This window comes from Ambystoma mexicanum, chromosome 2p (assembly GCF_040938575.1).
Source record: "Ambystoma mexicanum isolate Mex_15411 chromosome 2p, UKY_AmexF1_1, whole genome shotgun sequence".
NCBI classification, from domain to species: domain Eukaryota; kingdom Metazoa; phylum Chordata; class Amphibia; order Caudata; family Ambystomatidae; genus Ambystoma; species Ambystoma mexicanum.
This window is the reverse complement of record NC_090923.1, coordinates 1224907485-1224929794: the sequence shown is the minus strand read 5'-3', so window position 1 is coordinate 1224929794 and position 22310 is coordinate 1224907485. Positions and strand designations below refer to the sequence as shown.

Sequence of the window (22310 nt, the reverse complement as noted above, 5' to 3'; positions counted from 1 at the left end):
ATACTACACCTACCATTCAGACACTAAGATGTGGTTGAAAGCCTGAATTCTTTTGATCACTTTCCAAAGCAAACCACAAGAGTGAAGTGTAGTCTTTCCAGGATTTTCATTTATCCTAAACATCTGGGTGGACACTTGTATCTTACGCTGTAAACTTACTTGCTAGATCTTCAGTTAACTTTCACACGTTAGGCCATCCCTCCCTCGGAAACAAAGATCAAATGGCATGCTAGGAAACTAATTTGGCACCGATTATCCCATAATCAAGCTTAAAACAAGAAGGGGTCTGCTTAGTATTAGGTGATGAATTAGGTCTCTAAAACACGTCAATGCGCCAGTTCCACGTTACATTCCAAGCAGCGGCACACAAACCTGTATTGGAATTTCTAAAAGGCGATGCATCAATGTTATAGACAAATGATGATACGGAGGGCAGTACTGTATTGGGTCTTGAAGGTAGCGCGATAACTGTGTAGAATAATACATCTTCCAGTTGGCTTTTGTGCTATTAGCTTTGATACATTTCCAAACAAGGATACGATTAATTTTACCTTCTGTTGTTTTTCTATTGCAATACAAATGCTGACAGAGGTCCAGTTCACTTGACCCAGGATAAAGGTCTACCCATGAAACTGTACCGATTACAATGTGAACCACACGGCTGCTTCAACTCGAGAACTTGAACAATTGCGGAAATTAGTTAAAGCATGTGCTGCCAAACATGTGGAACCTTCCAGTTTCTGCACAATTCGGGGGGCACAAGCCACTCAATAGGCATCAGAAAGCAAAATACACAGTTCAACATGACATGCACACAGCCTACTTGCTTAGTATTTGTGACTCAGGGCCACTGCAGTCCAATCAGAGAAAAGCTATTTGAGCAGACTTAAGTGGTAGACTAGAGTCTTGATGTGTGGGGGGTAAAAAGTAATAATTTTCCTCTCAATTGTGTGCTAAATTTATAGATAGACTTGTAAAGACAGAAAACAATCACTTTTTGTTACAGTGGAAAAATAGTCAGGGAAATGTTACAATCTTTCATTGTACACAGTATATAAAAGACTTTCAAAAGTCCGGTCGCATTTGGCGCTCACTTCTTGCTCCCCCTTCCCTCCCATTCTCCCCTTAATTCCGCAATAAACTCAAGACACGTTACACATGACAGATTAGGCCAAAATCTGAACCATCTTCTTTCTGTCCGGCCATCAATACAGATGCAATAATTTGTGGCTGTTATGGCCGAGTTCTCATGGCCCACTGTCTTTTACCAATATACTTTCACTAATGTCCAGGTTGCTTTCAATAGGCAACCAAATTCAGGTGTGCAGTTACCAGTTGTGTGGGTGGAAAGGGAAGGAAGGTAGGTAGGTAGGTTTACCATGGCAACAGAAAAGTTACATATCACCAAGTATCACAGTGTTGCCTCCTGAAGAAAAATCTCTTCGGTCTCATGTACTACAAAAGGTATTAACCGAGGCACTAAATGTGTATTTAACCAACTGGCCATATTTTCAAAAAGTGTGTGCTCCTGAAGCGCTGGCGGTTTGGAGAACAAAACTGATCGGTTGTATTTTAAGTGCGTGTCTTTGGCGGTGCCACTTGTACTGACATTTAATAAAACGCCTTTAGAAGTTGCGTGGTGTTGCTGTGTTTTGGAGAAGGCTGGGCTCAAAGGTTTACAAACAGAAATAATATTTGTACAAGAAACATAACCCTCTGCAGCTAGAATTGTAGGGCGACCTGTCTCCTTATATAGATATATTTTTTAAAAGGCCTGGCTAATTAAACCAAGTCAGGATGAAAACAGCCTTGTGGGATGTCAACTGTTTCACAAATCATAAGAAAAAAATAAAAATCCACGCAATAACCCCAGATAATTGCTCCCTCCCTCCTAACACAATAATCCCCATTGGCCAAATAACACAGATAATCTGGTCTGGAGAAAAGGAATCCATTGGAGTGGATGCCCTGCCACTACCATCCTGTTGGTCTTGGTTTCTTTTGTTGGTTCCCTCCCTCTGGGCCTTTGCCTTGCCCCCTCATATGCAGAGAGGAATATAATCAGTCCGAAAGAGCAGATGCTTGAGAGGGAAGGTGGAAGGTGGAGCTGGTGACTTAACGGCTCGTTTGTCGTTAGCTCTTGCTTTACAGCAGCAGACAAGTGTTCTTCTTGCGTCCGCGCTTTGCCTGCAAGGCAGCGCGTGTGGCCATCTCAAACACCTCCCTTACTCCATCCTTTGTTTTGGCAGAGCACTCCAGGTAGCCAAAGGCGCTAATACGATTAGCCATATCCCGTCCTTCCTCGGGCTTGACAGGCTCCTGTGCGTGATAATCAAAGAGAAAATAAAAACAAACATGAGGGACTTGCAACTCAAAATGTGAGCAAAGCGAATAAAAAAAAGTGAAACAGACTTGCTAGGCCTCAATAGCGAAAGCAGGATGACCATTAACAGATCAATGGTTTAATTGGTTAAGGAGGAACTTAGGTTGAAACAGTGTAAAACCAATATAAAATAGCACTAAATGACAAAGTTACTCACCGTAGTGACTACCTTAATCCCAAATCCATAGTCCCCTTTCCTCAATACCTTTGGGACATTCCATCCATCGGGACGGGACCAGAGCACTTTAAGCATAAAATAAATCACTTTGTTGTCCTTATTTTTACAGGGGGCCACTGCACGTGACTGTAGCCCGGCCTTCCTGAGCTCTGCCCCGCTCATCGCCCTTCAGTCCTTTCCTATCGCCAGGTCAAGATCCATTTAGCAAAATAGAGGATACTTATTAGAGGGGACAGCGGGTGGGCGTATGGAGGAAAGGGGACTATGGACTAGGAGTAAGGTAGTCACTACGGTGAGTAACTTTGTCATACTCCTACATCCCGTCCCCTTTTCTCCATAATTTTGGGAGATTCCCAAGTACTGACCAAAGAAAAACGGGAGGATGGAAATTTCCCTTATTGGAACAAGTTCTTAAGAACTGCCTGGCCGAACTGGGCATCAGCCCGGGAGCTCAGGTCAAGACAATGTCTGCAAAAAGCCAAAGGGGTAGCGAATGTAGCAGCCTTGGCTATCGACTCCCAAGGCGTATATTTCTGGAAGGCAACAGCAGTCGCTTTACACAGACCAAATGCGCATGAATGCACTTTGGGGGCTGTAGGCCTTGGAGATGGATGAAGCTATCCAACTTGAGATGGAAGCTTTCAAAGCAGGTTTCCCTTTTGGCTCATCAAACGTAACAGAGTTGTGAAGATCTTCTAAGTTTGCTTGTTCTGTCGAGGTAAAACTTCAGAGCCCGTCTGGCGTCTAGGTTGTGTAAAACCTTCTCAGCATCAGAGACCGGGTTCGGAAAGAAAACTGGTAAGGATATTGATGAGTGGAAATCAAGAGACAATTTTGGGAAGGAAAGAAGGAGAAGTACGAAGCACAACCATATCCTTGTGGAATGTTAGGAACGGGTGTTCAACAGAGAGCTTGAAGCTCACTTATTCTTCTCGCAGATGTTGCCGCAATCAAGAAGGCTGCTTTCCAAGAAAGGTACTTGAGCTCAGTAGTTGCCATAGGTTCAAAAGGCTTATGACACAAAGCGGTGAGTACTACATTCAGATCACATTTTGGATAGGCCTAACCGGAAGAAAGCTGAAGACCTGCAAAATGTCTCTTGATGACTGGGTTTGCCAGTGAAAAAGAGCAACCGTCTGTAGACCGATAAGCTGCAATGGCAGACAGGTATGTCCTGCATGATAAAACACGGATGCCAGAGGCTGCAAGGTCTGATATAAAAGACAAGACAGTCAACAGAAGCTTGTGGAGGATCAAGCTGTTTAGCTAGAGACCAATGACAAAACCGAAGCCATTTGCTCTTGTACCGCACCCCCGTAGAAGGCTTACGTGCCCGCCTGAATAATGCGCAGGTTATCCTCTGAAAGATTAAACTGCGCTAAGGACCGGAACTCAGGTACCAGGACGCCAAGCTGAAGGATTGTGGGGAGAGGTGCCACAACTGGTGATTGCTGTGGTGAAGAAGGTCGGAATCTGTGGCAACCTGATGAGGTTGGACACCAACAGGTGCTGCAGCTCCGAAAACCAGAACCTGGCTGGCCACCAAGAAGAGCTATGAAGAGGAGAGTGCAGTTGGAAGCACTCCTGAGTTTCCAGAGTGACCGCTGAATCGGCGGGAAGGCGTATGCTTGCATAATGTCCCAAGGGATCTTTTGGGCATCCCCCAGGGAAGACAATCCAAGACCGTCACTGGAAGCATAAAGAGGACGTTTCCTGTTCGTTGAAGTCGCAAAGGGTTCTGCTGGAGCACCCCATTGCTGGAAGAGCTTGGTGAGAACAGCGCTGTTCATCTCCCACTTGTAACTTGCTGCAGAGTGACGGCCCAAGGAGTCTGCCGCAACATTGACATGACCCGGGATGTGCACTGCCTGAAGTCAGACATTGTGCTGGATAGCCCAATTCAAAATATGGAAAGCTAAATCCACTAGAGGAGGGGACCTGGTGCCATCCTGCTCGTTGATGTAGAACAATGCTACAGAGTTGTCATTGCAAATTCGAACTACACTGTTGACAATAGATGGCTGAAAAGCTTTCATTGCTATAAAGACTGCCAGAAGCTTCAGGTTCATTATATTGGAGCGTCGTTCCTGGGGCGTCCATAGATCGTACTCTTTGAGGTGACGTAGCGTTAACCCCACCCTAGAAGGGTGGAGTCTGTTGTAACTGTGCCTTGTGAGAAAGACTCCTGGAGGGAGTTTCCCACCAAAAGGTTGCTGACGGATGACCACCACTGAAGATCCGCCATCATGGAGGACGAAACTAGAATCATTTTGCAGTCTTGGTCCATAGCTTGAAACCAGCTGTTCCGAAGAGCAAGCCGGGTGTCCCTCATTTTCAGTTATGCAAGAGGTAGAGAACACACAAGAAGCCATAAGGCCCAGGGGCCTCTGAAACCACCAGGCTGACATGCGGGAGGACTGCAGGAAAAGGACTGCAGGAAAAACTGACAAGTGGTATATAAGTCCGCTATTCTGTCCTCTGTCAAGAACACTCTGGCACTGACAGTATCCCAACAGAAACCTAGAAAAATTAGGTCTTGAGCAACCGTCGGACTATTTCCGCCAGTTCACCGACAGCCCCAGTTGGAACAGGAGCTGGGAGAGTGAATGAAGATTGGCTGTTGCAGTGCGTGGGCACGGACTGCACAGGAGCCAATCGTCCAAATATGGATAAACATGAATTCCCTGCAGCCTGGGGAATGCTGTGATGACTGCCATCATCTTCGTAAAGACACACGTGATGCTGAGCTGAGACCAAACGGTAGCACTCGATACTGGAAGTGTTCCTTTCGCACAGAAAAACAGGTATTTCCGATGTGGGCCCCAGATCAGGATGTGCATCTAAGCGTCCTGAAGATCTACCACACTCAGCCAATCGCCCTTCCGGAGAAAGGGCCTGATCTGGCTGGGTGTAATCATCTTGAATTTCTCTTGGAATCGAAAGAGATTGAATGTTAAGAGGTCAAGGCTAGTGCACAGGCCAGCCTAGTTGGGTTTGGGCACTGTAAACAGACCGGAGTAATAGCCCTCCCCTTGCTCCTGCAAGGGAACAGGCTCAACTGCTCTGAGGTCTAGATTTTTTGTATCTCAGCTTTGAGGGAGGGCGAGCCAGTCTGAAGGGGAGGGTGAGCGGATGGAGTCTGAGGGAGGGGCAATCGGAAGACTGCTCGGGCGACAGACAAAACCCATTGGTCTTCTGTGATGGTCTGCCACGCCTCCAGATGAGACTATATTCGTCCTCCCACCGGAGTCTCGTGAGACCGATGGAAAACCTCATTTAGATGGTTTATCGGCGTGGAGACCACCTGTTGCTGAAGAGGAGGCTGTTGGCAGCGAGAAAAGCCGTCCACTTTGCTTTTGCTGAAAAGTCCACTAGAGCACCCTTCTGCCCTGCGATACTAGAACCCTCTGAAACCTGAGAAGGACCTTGTTTGGATACCCCCACCTCCGAGTATACACTGCTTTAGCTGGAGCTTTGATAAGGACCGACAACGACTTAACCGTTTACGTGCTTGCTTTTGTTTTAGTTTAGTGAGTTCCCCATTGGTGGAGGAATAAACAGTTCTTTACCTTCGAAGGGAATATCAAGTACCTTGTCCTGAACCTCCTTCGAGAACTTCGTAGCATGCAGCCACGCTTGGCGGGAGATGTCTACTCCAACCATAAGGCCCGAGTGGAAGTGTCAACATGATGGGCCGCGGCCTCCAACAGGTCCTGAGCGAACACTCAAGCCGTCTTTAAAATCTTCAAGCCTGTCAGGGGGGGTTACATTCCTGAAACTCAGCAAGCTCCTTCCACAGCTTGAGATTTGCCGCTAGCAGGACGGCCTTGGTATTTGCCTGTCACAGCTGGAGAGCCCCCCCCCCCACACCACACAATGGCATCAAGAAGCTTGTCCACCTTGGAAAGGACTTGAGATGCTGCCATAGAGGATGCAGAGGACGGCTTAGACTCTACCATTGCTGCTGCCACCACTGTTGATGAGGGGGGTGGACATGCAGTCAAGTGTGTATTCTTCAGACTCGTGTAGCTTGTAGCCAACGTCAATTTTCCTGTTCAGGTGCTGCCCGGAATGCAGTTTTTCCCAGACCTTGCAGGCTTCAGCTAGCACATCCTTTTGAAGGTAAAGGCTTGTGCGCTCCGGTGTGGAAAGAGTAAAGGCTCCTGAAAGTACACCTTGTGGAGACGGAGACTTGGGACTAGGATTGTCTAGGAACCCCAGCTTATCCACAACCCGGTCATGGAAAGCTCTAATAGCGGGGCGGGTCCTCGCTACCCTGGTCCGCTTGATCTTCATCCAATGCGGCGGGAACATAAACCCTGATCCGTCGCATGTGGCACCTTAGCCCCCGTGGGCAGACTTGACTGTGCAACAGGAGCCTTAAGTATAGGTGAAAGTGGAGGCAGTAGTGGTGGTGTAGGAGGGGGCCTCACCGGGAGAGAGGGCAGAACTACCAGGAGCTGCAGAGGAGTAGCCGGAGCAGGTGACGGCTCGGGAGGTTTAGGAATAAAGTATGCCTTCATCGGGTCAGAGTGCATAAGGGCCTGGACCTTGCCAAGAAACTCGTTCTGAGAGGATGGTCTAGGCCATGAGTGCACAACATATGGCCCGCGGGCCAGGTTCGGCCCACTATGCCGTTTTGTCCGGCCCGCCAGCAACAAAGACTTTCCTAATGGAGGGCGGCCTGCAAGCAGCATCGGCCGCCCTCCATTAGGAAAGTCTGTTGTCTTCCGGGCTGGACAAAACACTGGCCCTCATTGGTTCAGTGCACACGAACCACGTAGCTCCTACGAGCCACGTAGTGCGTGTGTGCTGCACCAATGGAGTGCCAGCACTACGGCTGGTGTGGCCAGTAAGGCTTGATGCCGGAAGGCATTTCAGCCTTGTCACGCCCATGCCAGCCGTAGTGCCAGAAGCCTGGCCAGCGTTCCAGCACGTCTGGGTAAGTACATGGTGGGGGGAGAGGAGAGGGGGCTGTGTGTGTGTGTGTGTGTGTGTGTGTGTGTGTCTTTCTCGGGTCCACCCTGACTGGTTTTTGTATGTATATTGAGATGCAGAGGTGGGGGTGTGTTTGTATTTGTATGTCTGCAGTGTATGTTGAGATGCGCGGAGGGGGAGGGTGTCAGGTCTGCTTGAATGTGTTTGTGTGCAAGTTCAGCGTATGTTGAGATGCGGAGGTGGGGTGGGGGGGTGTCGGGTCTGCCTGAATGCGTTTGTGTGCAAGTGCAGTGTGTGTTGAGATGTGGAGGGGGGTGTGTGTCGGGTCTGCCTGAATTTATTTGTGTGCAAGTTCAGAGATGCTGCGGTGGGGTGTGTCGGGTTTGCCTGAATGTGTTTGTGTGCAAGTGCAGTGTATGTTGAGATGCTGGGGGTGAGAGGGGGCGGGGGTGGATTCGGGTCTGCCTAAATGTTTGTTGTTGTTGTGTGCACGTTCAGTGTATGTTGAGATATGGGGGTGGGGGGGTCCAGGTCTGTATGCGTGCATGCTTGTGAGTTTGTTTGGTGGGTTGGGGTATGGGGGTTCAGGTCTGTATGGATGCATGGTGTATGCTTGCGAGTTTGTATGGTGAGTTGGGGGTGGGGTCTGTATGGGTGCATGGTGTATGCTTGTGGGTTTGTGTGCTGACTTGGGCGTGGGGGGTTTGGGTCTGTATGGGTGCATGGTGTATGCTTGTGAGCCGGGGTGGGGGGGTTCGGGTCTGTATGGGTGCATGGTGTATGCTTGTGGGTTTGTGTGCTGAGTTGAGGGTGGGGGTTTCGGGTCTGTATGGGTGCATGGTGTATGCTTGTGAGCCGGGGTGGAACAGGTTCGGGTCTGTATGGGTGCATGGTGTATGCTTGTGGTTTTGTGTGCTGAGTTGGGGCTGGGGGGTGCGGGTCTGTATGGGTGCATGGTGTTTACATGTTTGTATGCAGGGGTGGGGGGGTTGGGGACTGTATGAGTATGTATGCATGGTGCATGCTTGGTGGCATGGAGCATAGTGTTTGCTTGAGGGGTGGGTGTCATGGGGCATAGTGTTTGGTTTAGGGGTGGGTGTCTTGGGGCATAGTGTTTGGTTGAGGGGTGGGGAGCCATGGGGAATAGTGTTTGCTTGAGGGGTGGGTGTCTTGGGGCATAGTTTTTGATTGAGGGGTGGGTATCTTGGGGCATAGTGTTTGCTTGAGGTGTGGGTGTCTTGGGGCATAGTGTTTGCATGAGGGGTGGGTGTCTTGGGGCATAGCGTTTGCTTGAGGTGTGGGTGTCTTGGGGCATAGCGTTTGCTTGAGGTGTGGGTGTCTTGAGGCATAGTGTTTGCATGAGGGGTGGGTGTCTTGGGGCATAGTGCTTGCTTGAGGGGTGGGGTGTCATGGGGCATAGGTTTGGTTAAGGAGTGGGAGCCATGGGGCATAGTGTTTGCTTGAGGGGTGGGGGCTACGGTGCATAGTGTTTAATAAAAATTGGGGGTTGAAAAAGCCTCCTGCCATGCCACACGCCTACCGCCCCACCCACATTTACTTTTCGGCCCACTATAGCCATCATGTAAGGTACTTTCGGCCCTCTGTCAAAATCAGTTGTGCACCCCTAGTCTAGGCACTAGAGTGGGTAGAGGCTGCTCTGAAGAGCATACCCCCAGGATTGCAAAGAGGCAGGCTGCCAGGATGGCCCTCCACCAGCTGGATCCACATAAACTAAGGGTGCGGACGTAGGAGCACGCCAATCCACTGGAGGGCGGAACAGATTCCTATTGTCCACCTTGGGTGGAAAAGAATGCTCAGCCACAAAAACAGCCCCCCCCCCCCGGTACCAGCCGCTGATAACGGTGCGAGAGAGGTAGTCGAAATGGCCGCCTCAGACCACGTGGGTTGGGCTGCCATTTTGTTACCGCCTGTGGTGAACTGCGTCACAGGTGTCAGCAAGACCATTGTCACCACAGGGATTTCAGGGGACTTTTTTTTTCCATTTTAGCCCTGTGACAGAACCTTGGCAGACCCGGTGCTAGCAGATCTACAGCGCTTTTGAGACCCCTTAGATTCTGCTGAAGAATTAGCCCTCGGTGAGGGAACCTAGGCAGGGCCGGTACTCGAAGATTTAAGGTGTTTGCCTTCCTTCTTTGCTCCCTCAGCAGGATCGGGTCGACCACAGGATTGTGTGTCGGCCCTCAGAGGGGCCCCTCGATCTTGCTGGTCTTAACTATAGCCCCTAGGTCAGGGATCCTCAGGGGTTGCGGGGGGCTGGAGAGGGGTAACCCCGGTGCTCTTCGACCCTTTACAGGGAATCTCGAGACTAGTCTCAGTACGTTTAGTTTCAGCCTGGGAATAAACCCGGTGAAAACAGCGCCAGATGTGCTGGGCTTAACTTTAGCCCCCAGATGGGGAACCTCGGATGAAGATACGGTCCTGACAGCCCTCTTGCAGGGGACCTCGGAGCAAGCTACGGAGGCCAGGTTTCATCCCTTTCGGGACACCTCAGGGAAAGCCCTGGTACCAGAGCCACTTGGGCCCCTCCCGGAACCAGAAGATCCCAGGAAGGAAGTCCCTTGACCGGGGGTGCCCTAAAAAGGAAGGAACTTACCGGATGCTACCTTTATTCTTCAATTAACTCCTGTAAATGAGGAGGAATCTGTGGGAACACCTCCTCCCACCTGACAAGCCGATGCTGGAGTGCACCGACGGAGAGGGAGTCACAGAAGAAGCAAAAGTCCCACCAGTTTTCTGGGCTCAAGCACTCCAGACAGAGAATGGGGATCCGCCCTCCTGAAACTACATTTTTTAAATTTTTTTATTATTGAAACTTCAGTCTAACAATCACAACTTTACAGTTGATCAAGTATGACTTGTTACAGAAGCCATTTCACATCTAGACAACAGCAGAAATAAGAGAAAGAAGAAAGGTCAGTTGACTGCTGTCGCGTGACCTCCACTTTGTACTCAATGGCGATACAGTAAAAAGGTACAAACAACAAAAAAAACACAGAAAGATTGGATAAACATTTAAACAGGCAAGGCAACAAGAATCAATCAATTGTGCTCGCTGTCAATCGATCCTTATGGACCCCTCTTCAGGAATGAATCTAGATAATTCACTACACCACAGGTTAAATTTATATCATGCCCTGCAGTCACACGTCCCCACCAGTTTGCCATGTCATCATCCTGGGGGGCGTACAACCCAAGGTGGCATGATCGCCGATTACTCAGCCCTGTGCATGCTGTGACTACATGATGAAGCGATTCAATGTCACTCAAACAATATCGACAGATGTCTGCTGTGTCTTTGTTCTTTCGCTGCCACAGCATTTCTTTAGTTTGCAGTGCATTTAAGCGGAACCTCAAGAATTGTTCTCGATAATAGCGTGTAGGACACTTTAGTAGATATCTACATTGTTTGTTCAGTCTGTGAAAACACGTTTCAATTTGTCTCGTTGTTCAGAGTTTGAAATTCAGGTCCAGGTTTCAAATTTCTTTTTCGCCAACTGTGGTAAGTTGATCAAGTCATCGATTTTTATGTTGGCCTTTGATAGATGATTTGCCAAGGATAATTTCCACTCGTTTAAAAGGTTATTGTTGGGTTTGTCTTGTTTTGTGGCAAAGATTTTATATGCCGGTATTGCAGGTGATAAGAGCATCTTGCGCCAGGCACTTAGTGATTTCCAGATTACCACTGAATATAAGGAATTCAGTAACAACTCGTAACGGATCGCTGTTACAGAGATGTAGTTTGGTAATCTCAATACACGCCTCCAAAAGAGTCCTTCTAGTTTGTGCCATATTAGAGGTTCCAAGTTCCATCCGGCTTCGGCGCCGAACGTGATTGCTGGTATAACTTTTTGCAAGTAGAATATGATAATGGGTGATCGGCTGAATTTCCCGTACTCACCATTAATCTTGGAACCCTGAATTCCAAATTGAGTCATCCGTGCAACCAGGTCCTGCCTCCACTGCTGCTCGTTTAGAGAATTATTAAACATAACTCCAAGATAACGAATGGAGTTTACTGACAACAAGGTGTCATTATCGATTTTCCATTTGAAGGCTGTCTTTCCGAGACCCAGGATGACCAATGATCATTACTTTTTTCGACATCCATTTCCAAATCATTTGATTTTAAATAGTTGTGGAGATTTCCCAATAGCCGTTGTAACCCAATTGGAGTGTGGTCGATCAGCACAAGATCATCTGCATATGATATGCACAATATGAGTGGCATTCAGTTTGGGTGAGAAACAATGTACTTAGTTCAGGTGCTCTGGCACGTCAGCGATAAAGAGTTTGAATAGCTCCGCTGCCATAGGGCATCCTTGTTTCACGCCTCTTTGTGTTAAGATTTTGTTTGACAAGTCTCCTTGATTATTTATACATACACGAATTGATGTGCCGTCATGGAGAGCTTGTATCGGTTCCAATATGGACCGAGGGCAGTTCCAGTTCTGCAGCTTCTTCCAGAGCAAGCCTCGATTTATTTTGTCAAAGGCTTGACGCATATCAATAAAGGCTAGGTACAATTTCCTCTTTGCCTTTAGAGATTCCAACTTCAAGATGTTAAGAATGAGCAAATTTACTTCCACCTCCACTCCTGAGGTGAAGCCAGTTTGACGGATGTCCAGGATCTTTGCGTTGGATGCCCAGTCAGCCAATTTTTGGCAGAGAAAAGCGCCCAAGATTTTTCCAATCGTGTTAAGTAAGGCAATCAGGCGGTAATTTGTCGGTTCCGCACGATTGCCCTTCTTGAAAATTGGGACTACTATTGCCTCTAGCCATGAATCTGGAATTTGTTTCGAGGTGGAAATCGTTCTGAACAACACTTTGATCAATGCTGCCCATTGTTGGGCATGCTTTTTCAGCATTACGTTGGTAATCATATCTGGTCCGGCCAAATGCGAGTTCTTTAGAGATCTGATCATTTTTGCTATGTCAGATGCTGAACTATTCACCTCCCACATTACATCGGCATCCCTTATTTGACCACACGGTTCCCCTTGCGGTTTCTGATAGAGTTCAGAAAAATGATCTTCCCATTGCTTGCTATTTATTTCATTTGAGATGATGGCCGAGCATCGAGAGTTGCCCGTATTCAGGATGGACCATATTTGTCTGGTATTTTTGGTCACTAAGATTTTCATCATTTCTTCGGCTCCATTTTGAAGGATAATCATTTTCTGGGATTTTAACCGGTTTCGGTACAATTGCCTCCTTTGTTTAATAGCCTCTCTTAGATCTTTAGGGAGCTTAATGAGCGCAAGATTCTTTTTCAGCCGTCTGATATCGCACCGCATGGATTTCTTTTGCGCTGAGATCATTGTGCATGACATATGCTTATGATAACTTCCCATTGGTCGAGCCGCGACCATTGAGGTCTTGAGTTGAAGCAAGAGCGGGGCATAGTTGACTTGTTGTTCTTCATAAAGTTTGACTACCTGATCGCCTAGTGATTGAAGTTGCGGTCCGTTAATTCGCAGCCTGTTTCCTCTGGCATTTACTGTGTGTGGTGTTACATATTGCTCATCTGAGCTTGCCCACTCGATCGTACAAGCCAATCGAAGAAGGTCATGATCGTTGTTAGCCATTTTTTCGACATTCAACCTGATCGTTTTTTCAATCATGTTTTGTGATATCCAGAAATAGTCCAAGATGCTGTGGGAGTCAGCACGATGCCAGGTAGCAACCGGTGGATCATCACCTTGAGCGTTTCCATTTACCATCTGGCAATTGCGGTTTGTTAGAGCCGTCATCCAAGCCAGACTGCGTCGAGACGTCTCATTCTCATTTAAAAGGTACATTTATCCCTCGATCTGCGTCGAACCTAAACCAAGAACAGTTTAGGTCACCACAGCAGATTATAGATACATTTCTGTGTGTTATTAGAGCGTTGTCTATCAAATGGGTGGTGGCCTTTATAAAGGTCGCTGTGCTGATTTTATGCGGGTTCCAATAACCATTGATATTCAGCAAATGCTGACGCTCTTCCTTTTTTAGATGAGAAGATTGCAAGACTATGTCTTGAATAAAAGGATTAGGATTGAAGATCTCCAGGGTAGTCCACCAGATGTTTATTTTTATCAGCATCAAGAGCCCCGAATAACGACGACCATGGGAGTTCTTCACAGCCGGGTTCAGGTGGGTTTCAAAACCATCTCTAGACGGAGCTTCACCAAGCCACGTCTCTTGTAGGCAAATTACAAAGACCCTTTGTAGGTTGATGTCAAAATCATTGAAAAGATGCGTGAACCCTCTCGTGTTCCAAGATAGGAATTCGCACCAGGATTCACGCATTGCGGAACATTGCTATTCGCACGAACAACAGGACACTAATCCCAGATGCCCCGGCATTCATGGAAGAAAGAAGACTGTGGAACCGGAGTAGGAATATGACCGACAAGTGAACAAAAAATTCTCTAAGATGCAAGTGCGTCCGACCCAGACCGCACAGAGAAAAGGATTTAATGGCGATGCGTGGGGCGGAGCTCCGGAAGGCAGGCCTACGGTCACGTGCGGTTTCCCAGTGTAAAAATAAAAGAAGGACAAAATTGTTATTTTGTTATGCTTAAAAGTGCTCCGGCCCCGTCGGACAGAATGTCCCAAAAGTATGGAGGAAAGGGAACAAGACGTAGGAGTATGAGGCACTAAAATTACAGCTGTAAAAGTAGGATAAATCGAAGCTCTCACGATAAAAAGAAATATTGAAATAGTGCTACAAATCTCTTACGATACCGCCCATAGACAACGCCAACATACCACTTACCTCAGATGACATCTCCGTTATGTTAACCTCTATCACAGTAGTAGAATATTATTTTGAACATACCCTTATGGAGGTAAATATAGCCAATAGAAAAAAACCTTGTCTAGCACAGCATCCAGTAAAACCCATCACTAGTTTGTGAGTGCACCATACAATAATTTGCAGTAAGCCATTTTTGCAGATCCAGGCTTTTTAAAGAAATTAGAAATTATGACTATTCCCAGCATCCGACTTGTTGATTGACAAGTTTGGTGCTTAGTCCAAGAACCAAGTTTGTCAAGCATCTACTTATTTTGGAGCACCATATATCCTCAAAGTAGGCATAGACATAAAAAATGATGCAATGCTTCTTCACTCGCTTAAGTACAACATTACTTCAATTTCCATTTATTACGTAACCCTGCTTTTCCATATTTAAAAGGTGTGCCCTCGCCGAAGCAATTTGAGCACATGTACCACTCAAATCAAGAGTCATTATAGATGTTTTACACTTGCCACATGCATCCCCAAGGGATAAACAGAAAGTGAGTATCATTTGGGTTGATAGATCTCCAAAGTCTAAACAATCTAAAGGTAACTGCACCTTCCATAGTTAATGTTAGGACAGATTATATACTCTTCAGGTAATGCCCCGGGCCCCATAGTTACAGGTCAGAGCAAAGGGGATCCTTGACGGCCTTCCCAAAAAGTACATTAGGCCCCACTGGCATGTTTAGTAGGGTGGCCCGAGTTTCTAACTTAAACCAGGGCGCTTGATGAGGGTGCCCTCTGCAATGATGCGTCCTGCATTACCGGTTGCATCAAGATTATTTTTGAGGATGCAGTTTGATACCCGGCTGCCCTCTGCAATAGTATTCCAGAATTGAGACTAGAGGTTCTGGGACGACTTCTACTGCGTTCCAGGTCATCCCATTTGTGGCGGCCGTAACTAGCTAGAAGCGTAGTGCTGTTGGCGATTCTGGTTTGGTATGCCGCCGAGGAGGCAACCTTTCTCCGGAAAGTATAGGTTTTCTTGCTTTCCTAGTCTGGTGGGGTCTCGGCCGATGCCAGGGGAGTGACTGCCCTCTTTCGGGTAGTGGTAACCACTAATGAATCTGGTTTAAGCTGACCGCTAGTATACAGAGGGTCAGTGGGTGCTGGCCTGAATAGTTGACTAGGCGCCAGTAGGGAGGGCTGGATGAGTCTTTGTACAGACTGCAGAAGCGGAATAAACTGGGTGGCAGACAATTTGTCTCCCAGAATGTCTTACTGAGGAGCGGTCTTGGTAGATCGAGAATGGAGTGCCTAGAACAGAGGTGTTAGGCTATGGTTCAAGACGAGATGTTTTGGCCGGGGGGCTGGTGTGTTGAGGCCCCTGGCTGCGAGGCATCTCTAAGGGATGTTCGGTGATCTGGGTGCTTGTCCACAAAACATGACATCCTCTTTGAAATCTTATTAAACTGTTCAGGAGTCTAATCCCATCAAGGTGGGAAGCCTGACATGACAGGGGAGGCCTGTGAGGGAGTCTGGTTTTTATGGTGCATAGCCCCTCACAGAGTCTGGGGGAGGGCGAGAGATTTACAGCCCGTGTGCTTTTTGACGACAAAGGTGTCGAAAGAACAAGTTACTTACCTGTAACTGTTGTTCTCCAGCATGGGTCTGGCATGGATTCACATGCTCATGAATATTCCCCGTCGTCAGGCTGGGAATCCTCGGTAAAGAAAAAATCAGTATCAGTTTCGTTTCTGATCTGTCTTTTTTAGTAGTAACCAATCACTGATCTCTGGGTCCTACTACCCCAGCCAATGACTGCCCTCTCCCTAAGCCCCGCCTCTGGCAGCCATCCCCAGATTTGGTAGCACGCCAAGCGGCAGTATGACCAAGTGAAGAGCCGCAGAGGGGTAGGTGGGAGGTTTCGCATGTGAATCCAAGCCAGACCCATGCTGGAGAACAACAGTTACAGGTAAGTAACTTGTTCCTTCTCCAGCATGGGGTCTGGCATGGATTCACATGCTCATGAATAAAAGAATACATAGCAGTATACACATGTACAACCACGGGAGGTGGCAAAAAGCTCAACATTAAGCAATACAACAACTCAACATTAAGCATCTCTTACCTCCTCAACAGGCTCACCTTAAGCGAACAGGTTGCGCAGCACTGCTTGGCCGACCCTGGACTCCTCCCTGGAGTCCCGATCGACGCAGTAGAATCTTGTGAAGGTGTGCGTCGACCTCCACGTAGCAGCCCTGCAGATGTCCAGCAGGGGCACACCAGACAGGAACGCCGTGGTAGCAGCGATCGCTCTGGTCGAATGGGCTCTCGGGACGGCCGGGCAGCGGTCCGTTTGCCAACCGGTGACAGTGCATGATGCAGCCGGAGAGCCATCTGGAAATGGAAGTCTTCGAGAGAGCCTTCCCTTGATTCACAGATCCAAAGTTCACAAACAGTTGTGACGTCTTCCGAAAACTCTTCGTGCGGTCCACGTAGAACTTCAGCGCTCTAGCCACATCCAGCGAGTGCAAAGTCCTCTCGGCCGGCGTCGAAGGCGACGGGAAGAAAACTGGTAACACCAAGGGCTCGTTGAGGTGGAAGTCCGACGGCACCTTGGGCATGAAGGAGGGGTGCGTCCTCAGCACCACCCTCGTGTCATGAAAAGTCAAGTATGGAGGCTTGCAAGATAGGGCCTGGATCTCTCCCACTCGTCTTGCAAAGTGATGGCCATGAGGAACGCTGTCTTCCATGACAGGAACTTCAAAGGCGCCAAATGCATAGGCTTGAATGGGCTCCCATGAGCCTGGTCAGCACCACATTAAGCTCCCACGCCGGGGCAGGAGCCTTCACCGGCGGGAATGATCTGAATAGTCCCTTTATAAATTCCTTCACCAGGCGATGAGACCACAAGGACGCCCGTCCCGTAGTCCTGGTATATCGGGAGATGGCAGCCAGATGTATTTTTATGGAGGCGTGAGCCAGTCCAGCTTTGGCCAGCGACAGTAGGTACGGCAGCACTTGAGGGTCCGTAATCCGCAGAGGGTTAATCTTCTGTGCACAGCACCAGACAGAGAACCTCTTCCATTTAGGACCATAACACTGAGGACGCCCTGGACTTTGCAAGAACCTCTCTGCAATCAGCCGGGATATCATACCCTCCAAACTCTAGTGCTGCAGGAGCCAGGCCTCCAAGTTCAGCGACTGTGGGTCGTGATGGAGAATGGCACCTCCTTCTCTGGGGAGAAGATCCGCGTCCGCCGGCAGCTTGACTGGTGGGGACGTTGACAAGTCCAGAAGGTCCGGGAACTAGATCTGCCTCAGCCACGCCGGTGCGACGAGGATCATCCTGCACCTGGACTTCTTGAGCTGGTTGATGAGGCGGAGCAGCAACGGCAACGGAGGGAACGCGTATAGAAACAGGCCGTCCAAGGGAACGAGAAAGCATCGCCCATGCTCCTCGGCTGTGGAAACCTGCTGGCGAACCTCTGGCACTTGGAGTTCGTTGCCGTCGCGAACAGGTCGATCTGGGGTTTGCCCCATCGTTGGAAGAGTCGATCCACTTGATCCTGGCGCAGTTCTCACTCGTGGCACGAGCGCAGCTCCCTGCTGAGTGAGTCGGCGATGGTGTTTTTTATTCCCGTCAGGTGGAAGGAAACCAGAAACATCCCCTGGGCGAGGGCCCAGTGCCTGCTGGCGAACCTCTGGCACTTGGAGTTCGTCGCCGTCGCGAACAGATCGATCTGGGGTTTGCCCCATCGTTGAAAGAGTCAATCCACTTGATCCTGGCGCAGTTCTCACTCGTGGCACGAGCGCAGCTCCCTGCTGAGTGAGTCGGCGATGGTGTTTTTTATTCCCGTCAGGTGGAAGGAAACCAGAAACATCCCCTGGGCGAGGGCCCAGTGCCACAGATCCTGGGCCTCCTTGGAAAGGACTGGGGATCTGGTGCCTCCTTGCTTCCGTATATAGAACATTGTGGTGGTGTTGTCGGTGAAGATCCTCACCACTTTGCCCTTGAGGGACGGAAGGAATGACTTGAGAGCCCAGAACACTGCTCTGAGCTCCAGAATGTTGATGTGGAGAGACCTCTCCTCCGGGAGTCAAAGGCCTCTTGCGTGGAGGTCTCCGGTGTGGGCCCCCCAGCCCTCCAGAGAGGCGTCCGTCGTCACCATCTCCTGAAACGCCGGGGTTTGAAAGTCAGTGCCTGTCGTGAGGTGAGCACGGATGCCCCGCCATAGGATCGCCCTACGGAACTCCTCGTCGAGAGGGATCCGGTCCTCGAAACAGCCCCTCGCCTGAAGCCAGCGGGCGTCTAGGAACTCCTGTAGCGGACGCATCCGAAGTCTGCAAAGGGGTACAAGATAGATGCAAGAGGACATCATCCGGAGGAGGGACTTGATGGACCTCACCCTGGCCACGGCCGTGGCTAGCAGGCGCTGCACCTTGCCCAGGATGGTCTTGGTCCTCTCCTCTGAAGGGGAGGCCAATTGCCCCACTGTATCGAGCTTCGCTCCCAGAAACTGTGCTATTTGCGATGGAACCAGGTGGGATTTGGGGTAGTTGATGGCGAACCCCAGCTCCGTGAGCAACCGGACGGTCCTCGCTGTGTGTTCGACGGCGAGTTCCCTTCTCCTTGCCCGGATTAGCCAGTCGTCGAGGTAGGGGTAAACGTGGATCCCCTGCAGGCGCAGCCGCGCCGCCACTGGTGCCAGGCACTTGGTGAAAACCCTGGGTGACGACTTTAATCCGAACGGTAGGGCTCTGAATTGGTAGTGGCGTCCCTGAACCACGAACCTGAGGAACTTCCTGTGCCTTTTTAGAATAGGGATGTGGAAGTAAGCATCCTCCAGGTCCAAAGACGATAGGAAGTCGCCTTCCTCCAACTGTCCCAGCATGTGCTGGAGGGTGACCATCCTGAATTTCTGCGCCTTGACGTACTTGTTTAAGCGACGCAGGTCCAGGATGGGGCGCCAACCGCCTGTCTTCTTCCTGACGAGGAAGTACCTTGAGTACACTCCGGAGCCTTCTGGGGACAAGCTCGATGGCACCTTTCTTGAGCATCGCCCTTACCTCAAACAGCAGTTGAGTGACGCGATTTTCCTTCCTGGCCACGGGAGGAATGCGCGCGCACTTCTTCTGGAATTCCAGCGAGTGCCCGTCGGCCAGGGTGTCCAACACCGAACGGTCGGTGGAGATGGACTCCCACACGCTGACTAACTTCGTCAGCCGGCCTCCCACCGAGGGTGCTTCGGTGGGGGCCCGACAACACGGCCGGGCCTGTCTTGCTTGGAGGCGGCCTTGCCGACGACGGCGTGATCCCCCTTGCTTGCTGCGACCTCTGTAGGCCTCCTGGGAAGAGGAGCGGGCCGCCTGGCGGTAAGTGGAGGAGCCACCGCTGGAACCTTTGGAGGCACCTAGTCTGCCTCCGGAGCTCCGAATGGGCCGTCGCTGCTGAAGCACCCCTAGGACCCGGGCCGGCTCCGAGTCGGTCTTGATGGCCTGTAGAGACTCGTCCACCGCCTTACCAAAGAGGTTGTTGCCGTCGAACGGCATGTCCAACACTTTGGTCTGGACGTCTTGGCGAAAGTCTGTCGCCTTGAGCCATCCTCGTCGTCGGAGGCAAACTCTGTTGCCCAGTTGGTGAAATCCGGTATCAGCAATGTCCGTTGCCACCGTTATGGCGTGATCCGATGCCACCTCGCCTTCCTGCAGAATTTATAGGGCCTCCGCCCTCTTGTCGTCAGGTAGGAAGTCTAGCAGGGGAGCTATCTTGAACCAGAGCTCCCTGTCGTAGCGGGCCACGATCGCTAAGGCATTGGCCGCCTTAATCGTCGTCGCCGCCGAGATGACTCGTCGTCCCATGGAGTCCAACTTCTTGCCCTCGCTGTCCGGCAGAGAAGTGTAGGTTGAAGCCGCCGCACCCGCTGCCTTCTTTTTAGCTGCTGCCGAGACGACAGAGTCCGGCGTGGGCTGGGCCCTGAGGCACAGTGGGGCGGCATCAGGGACTCAGCACTTCTTCTCGTACCTGTCCCTCTTGGCAAGTGTCGTGGAAGGGTTCTTGAGGACCGCAAGCCCCTCGTCCCAGATGTCGTCGAGCAAAGGTACCGCGAGGACCGCCTTCCTCTTGGCCTCTTGTCGTTGGTACAGAAACCCTTCCTTTTTATGTTCTTCAGGGCAGAGCCGGAAGAGCTCGGATGCCCTGGTTATCATGACATGGAAAGAGCCAATTTCGTCGGCTGGGGAAGCCCGCGGGGGAGGCGGATGTGGGGCGGGGGGGGATGAGGACGGGATGTCCGCGGTGTCATCGCCGCCGTCACTGTCCGTCCCGTCGCTGTGTCCGTCGCCATAGCCTCTCTAGGGTCCGGCGAGGACGAGGGGTCCATACGTCTTGCAGGCACGAGGGGCGGAGCGGGTAGACTCTCCTCCGCTTGTTCGGAGGGCTTCCCGACGGGCCCAGTTCTGGATCCTCCGTCGAGGTCCGTGGTAATCTCGTCCTTATCGCGGTACATAAGGATTGGATCGCCAACAAAATGGCCGCCGAGCTATCTTGGGGCTCGGGAAATGGCTGCGACGGACGGGATGGCTGTTCCACAGGGCCCTCTTCGTTGCCATCGTCGCTGTCTTCGATCACGTCAGCAGGGACCGCCCCCTGGGATCGAACCCTCTCGAACATCTCGTTGAGGCCTATGAACCTCTCGTTGAGGCCTATGGACCTCTCGTTGAGGCCCTTCTCGGTTTCCACCAGCTCCTTCTCAGAGGCTGATTCCGAGTCTGTAATGGCCACCGCGCCCCCCTCCCCCTTCTTTTTCCGCCGGGGGCTTCACGGGGGTCTTAAAAGATGGGCTGGAAAGAGGATTCCCTCTGCGACGGCAGGGATACTCTGGGCCCAGAGGCCGTTTCCACTGGCGTAGTCTCAGCCGGCTTCGCCAGGGTTGCAGCGACCACTTCGACAGAGGCCTTTGCCGGATGGATCAAAGCCCTCACCACCTTAGGTGCGTCCTGGGCCTTCGCCTTGGGGAGGGTCAGCGCCTCGCTCCCCCTTCGAGATCGACCGGGTCCGCTCCAGCGGCTTACCCGGGTTCTCGGACTTCCTCTTCCCCGAACCAGAGTGCTGGCTCGTGGTCGAACATGCCGGGGACGTAGCGCCCTGCCTGGCAGCCGAAGAGCCCAACCTTTCGGCGCTCCTGGTGCCCGCGGTGCTTGGTCTTCTGTTGGGCACCCGTCGCCGGGGCCCCCTCACAGGACTTAGAAGCCCGCTCAGACTTTTTCTTCGCCTTCTCACCTGCCATGCCCTTCTCCAGCCAGGCGGGAACGACGATCTTGTTTGGTCCGTTCCGAAAGGTTCTTGCAGAACGCACAGTCCTTCTCCACGTGCGTCTTGTCCTCATGAAGACCGCGAGTGCTCGTCCTCCTTGAAAACATTCTGCAATCTGCATCCAGGGCAGCACCTGAACAGCTTGGATACGGGCGTCGAGCTTCCCTTGTCCTAGGCCATGTCCGTTGAGGTAGGCCGCAGATCTTCCGGAATCCTCCAATAAGTGTAAACTCGATGAAAACTTCACCCTTGAGGGGCGTAGAAGAATTCCGAAACGGATACCCGTTGTCGGAAGTAGAAACAGTGGAGCTTGAGGCTCGAATAAACCGAAAAAATGAGAAAATCTCCTGCAAAAAAAACTTGAGAGCTAAACACGAGGACTCCCAACACTTGAGTGTGCGGTCAAAATCTGAGGATGGCTGCCAAAAGCGGGGCTTAGGGAGAGGGCAGTCATTGGAGGGGGGCAGTATGACCCAGAGATCAGTGATTGGTTACTACTAAGAAAGACAGATCAGAAACGAAACTGATACTGATTTTTTCTTTACCGAGGATTCCCAGCCTGACAACGGGGAATATTCATGAGCATGTGAATCCATGCCAGACCCCATGCTGGAGAAATGTGTCACTTTTTCAGTGACCTTGTGATGGGAGGGTAGGGTCTTTTTACTTGTTCCGTGAATGCCTTAATGACAGGGACTTTCCACCAGGACACCTTGCTTTGAGAAGTGGTAGAGTCGCTAGGTGA

The 22310-nt window shown here is 50.5% G+C and overlaps 1 protein-coding gene across 1 annotated transcript in view; it reads right to left on the bottom strand.

The window, feature by feature from the left end:
• Positions 1 to 946: 946 nt before the first annotated feature.
• LOC138567367 (transforming protein RhoA-like) overlaps positions 947 to 22310 on the bottom strand; it is a 231592-nt gene continuing 210228 nt past the window's right edge. The window contains exon 5 of the mRNA XM_069645506.1: positions 947 to 2319. Within this exon, the coding sequence (XP_069501607.1) occupies positions 2146 to 2319 (174 nt within the window). The 3' untranslated portion in view covers positions 947 to 2145. The remainder of the gene's footprint in view (positions 2320 to 22310) is intronic.